Raw genomic sequence first — 2,831 nt, 5'->3', positions numbered from 1 at the left:
CGGCCCTCGGGTCTCATCCCACGCAGGCGCTCGTGACTGCCCCGCTTACCTGGATGGGCAGAGGCGCTCCGGCGGCGGCGGCGGCGGCGGCCGGGGAGGACGGAGGCAGCGCTCGGCCCGCGTTACCATTCGTTCCCGCCAAGCGTCCGGCCCTGGGCGACGTCTAGCCGGGAAGGGGTCCCGGCGAGGAGCCTCCCGGCCCCGGGTGCCGCGCTCGCCCTCTCCGCGGGAGGGGGGGGGGTCACCGGGAGCGCGGAGCAGCCAATCAGCGGCGCCGCCGGGTCTCGGCAGCCAATGGGAAGGCGGCGCGGTGCGCTCCAGGGCTATAAGTGCGCGTGGGTGGCGGACAGCGAGCGTGGTGCGGGCGGGCGCCGCGGGCGGGCGTGAGCGAGCGAGCCAGCCGGGATGCGCAGAGCCGCGGAGCCGCGGCCCGGGGAGGCCGAGGCGGCCGGACGCAGCCCGGGCACCGCGCCGCCCACCCAATCCAAGCCGCTCACCTCCTTCCTCATCCAGGACATCCTGCGGGACCGCACGGGCGGCGCTCAGCCCCCGCGCCAGTCCGATCCCGGGCCCGACGGGGCGGCGGGGCCCGAGGCTGGGAGAGGCCGCGTCCGGGCGCTGGAGGAACCGCTGCGCGCCGGACTCGGCGCCGCGCCGGGAGAGACGAGGACCGAGCCCGGTAAGCCCGCGAGGCCCGGGGCGGTCCCGGCGCCCGGGGTGCACGGCGGGACGCGGGCACCGGCGGAGGGGCCCGGGTCCCAGCCGCGGGCCGGTGCGCGCGCCCCGGGGATCAGCCCCGAACCCCACAGCGAGGAGAGGCGCAGGGCGCCCGCCCGGCCGGGCCCGCGCCCGGAGCTCGGCGGGGCCTCCTCTCGGGCCGGCGGGGGTGATGATGACCCGCTCATCGGGATCCATCCGGGCTTATAGGGCAGACAACCTCGTCTGCTTCTCCGAAGCCCCAGGAGCCACGGAAATCCGTCTTCCAGGCGTTCCGGAGAGAACGCCGGTGGGATGTAGCCTTCGCTCCCCGTGCCATCGCGTCTCACGCAGCAACCTTACTTTTAGGGGGAAATAAAAAGAAAGAAAGGGGGTGGGGGTGAAAGCTCGGGAAGGACCTGGCCCTCGGCGCTCCAGCCTCTCCGGGATATTCCCCTGCGCCCTGGTGTCGCCCTCCTCACCTCCCCTGATCCCTTCTCCCCCCCCCCCCCCAGACACTCAGGCTGGACTCTCCATTCCTTCCCGTCCTCTACAGAACGCTGGTCCAGGGGCGGGGGGGGGGGGGTGCGGGTCAGTGGAGAGGAAGGGAGGGAAAGTGCAGCCCTGGTACTCAGGGCCCTGTATGTGAACACGGGGCAGGGGTGGGGTGGGAGAGATGAGACAGAGCTGAAAGGGATGATCAACGACGTGTATGGTACTTACAAACTCATTCTGCTGAATTGAAACCCCTTCCTACAGCTACTTGAAAGTAATTAAAGAGATTTAAAAATTTAAAAAAAAAAACAACTCACCAAAAAAACCCCAAAACAACCCTTCAGGTTCTTTCTGATTACTAGAAAATGAGGACATAATACACAGAGGTGCTTATCCCTCATTCCTGAGAGTTTCTGACTCATGCGAAAATAGTGAAATGTATCCAAGATAGCAGCAGGCTGTTGGTTCACTCCCTGGTGAGATAGGAGTGGATTGAATTCCCTGCTGTCCTGTAACGTTTTCCCCTCCCACCCTCCTCCTCTCTTTTTTTCCAGATAGGCATTTTGAGACTTATCTTTTGGACTGTGAACATACTTCGGGCGCTTTACCCAGCCTTTCCCAGGCCACCAAGCAGCCACAGAAACGATCTCGAGCAGCGTTCTCCCACACTCAGGTCATTGAGCTGGAGAGGAAGTTCAGCCATCAGAAGTATCTGTCAGCCCCTGAAAGGGCTCACCTAGCCAAGAACCTCAAGCTCACTGAGACCCAAGTGAAAATATGGTTCCAGAACAGACGCTATAAGACCAAGCGAAAGCAGCTTTCTGCGGACTTGGGAGACCTGGAGAAGCCTTCCTCCATGCCGGCCCTCAAAGAAGAAGGCTTCTCTCGGGCCTCCCTGGTCTCTGTGTACAACAGCTACCCCTACTACCCCTACCTGTACTGTCTGGGCAGCTGGAGCCCCACTTTCTGGTAATGCCAGCCAAGATGGTAACTGTAGATAGTCCTAAACTGCCTGTCCCCAAGGAAAGTGATAGGACTGAGGTCAGGGAGAGCTGGGGAGGAAGAGTTGTGCACACCCAGCCTATTGGTGGTTCTTTACTGGTGGACTGGTGACTCTCTTCATATCTAAGTAGTGCCCCCGTGCACACTGTCAGTCACCTCTGTGACCTCCCTGTTTGGAGGGGAGAGATGGGAGATCCAGTCTGTGGTCCACGCTTTGCATGACTTTGGGTGAACAACCATCTACATCCTTTCCTGAGCTGGCTGCAGCTCCAATCTCTTGGGTGATTGATTATCTGTGCCAGAAAAGCCAGCCGAAAGGGAGAAAGGGCAGCCAAGACGTGGATGTCACCTACTGAATTAAACTGAAGTTCAAAAGCTTCTTGTTGGCCTTGGAACATGGCCAGGATTTCTCTCTGTCCTTATAAATGTGAGGGTGAATAGAGGGTCTCAAAGTCAACCCATCATGCTCTGGGGGGCAGGTTAAAGCATCGCTTCTTGTTCTTCTTTCAATAGCCTGCCAATGGAAGTATTTACAGGGTGGCCTAAGTAGAACAAGATGCACTCACTGTGATTTTTACAGACAAGCTGTATAAACAGAGCTGACTGCAAGGGGGTAGAGCTGTGCCCAAAGCCTCTCC

General features: G+C 60.8%; 1 protein-coding gene across 1 annotated transcript; it reads left to right on the top strand.

The window, feature by feature from the left end:
• The first annotated feature begins 405 nt into the window (after nucleotides 1–405).
• On the top strand, nucleotides 406–2,331 carry Nkx3-1 (NK3 homeobox 1). Its single transcript, XM_090353800.1, has 2 exons — nucleotides 406–679; nucleotides 1,746–2,331. The coding sequence occupies exons 1-2, from the start codon at nucleotides 406–408 to the stop codon at nucleotides 2,162–2,164; spliced, it is 693 nt and encodes a 230-aa protein (XP_090209926.1). The 3' UTR covers nucleotides 2,165–2,331.
• The last annotated feature ends 500 nt before the right edge of the window (nucleotides 2,332–2,831 follow it).

Source organism: Megascapheus bottae, chromosome 20, assembly GCF_031878675.1.
Source record: "Megascapheus bottae isolate mThoBot1 chromosome 20, mThoBot2.hap1, whole genome shotgun sequence".
In the NCBI taxonomy this organism is placed as follows: Eukaryota; Metazoa; Chordata; class Mammalia; order Rodentia; family Geomyidae; genus Megascapheus; species Megascapheus bottae.
Note: the sequence above shows the minus strand (reverse complement) of the source record. Positions and strands in the feature narration are given on the sequence as shown.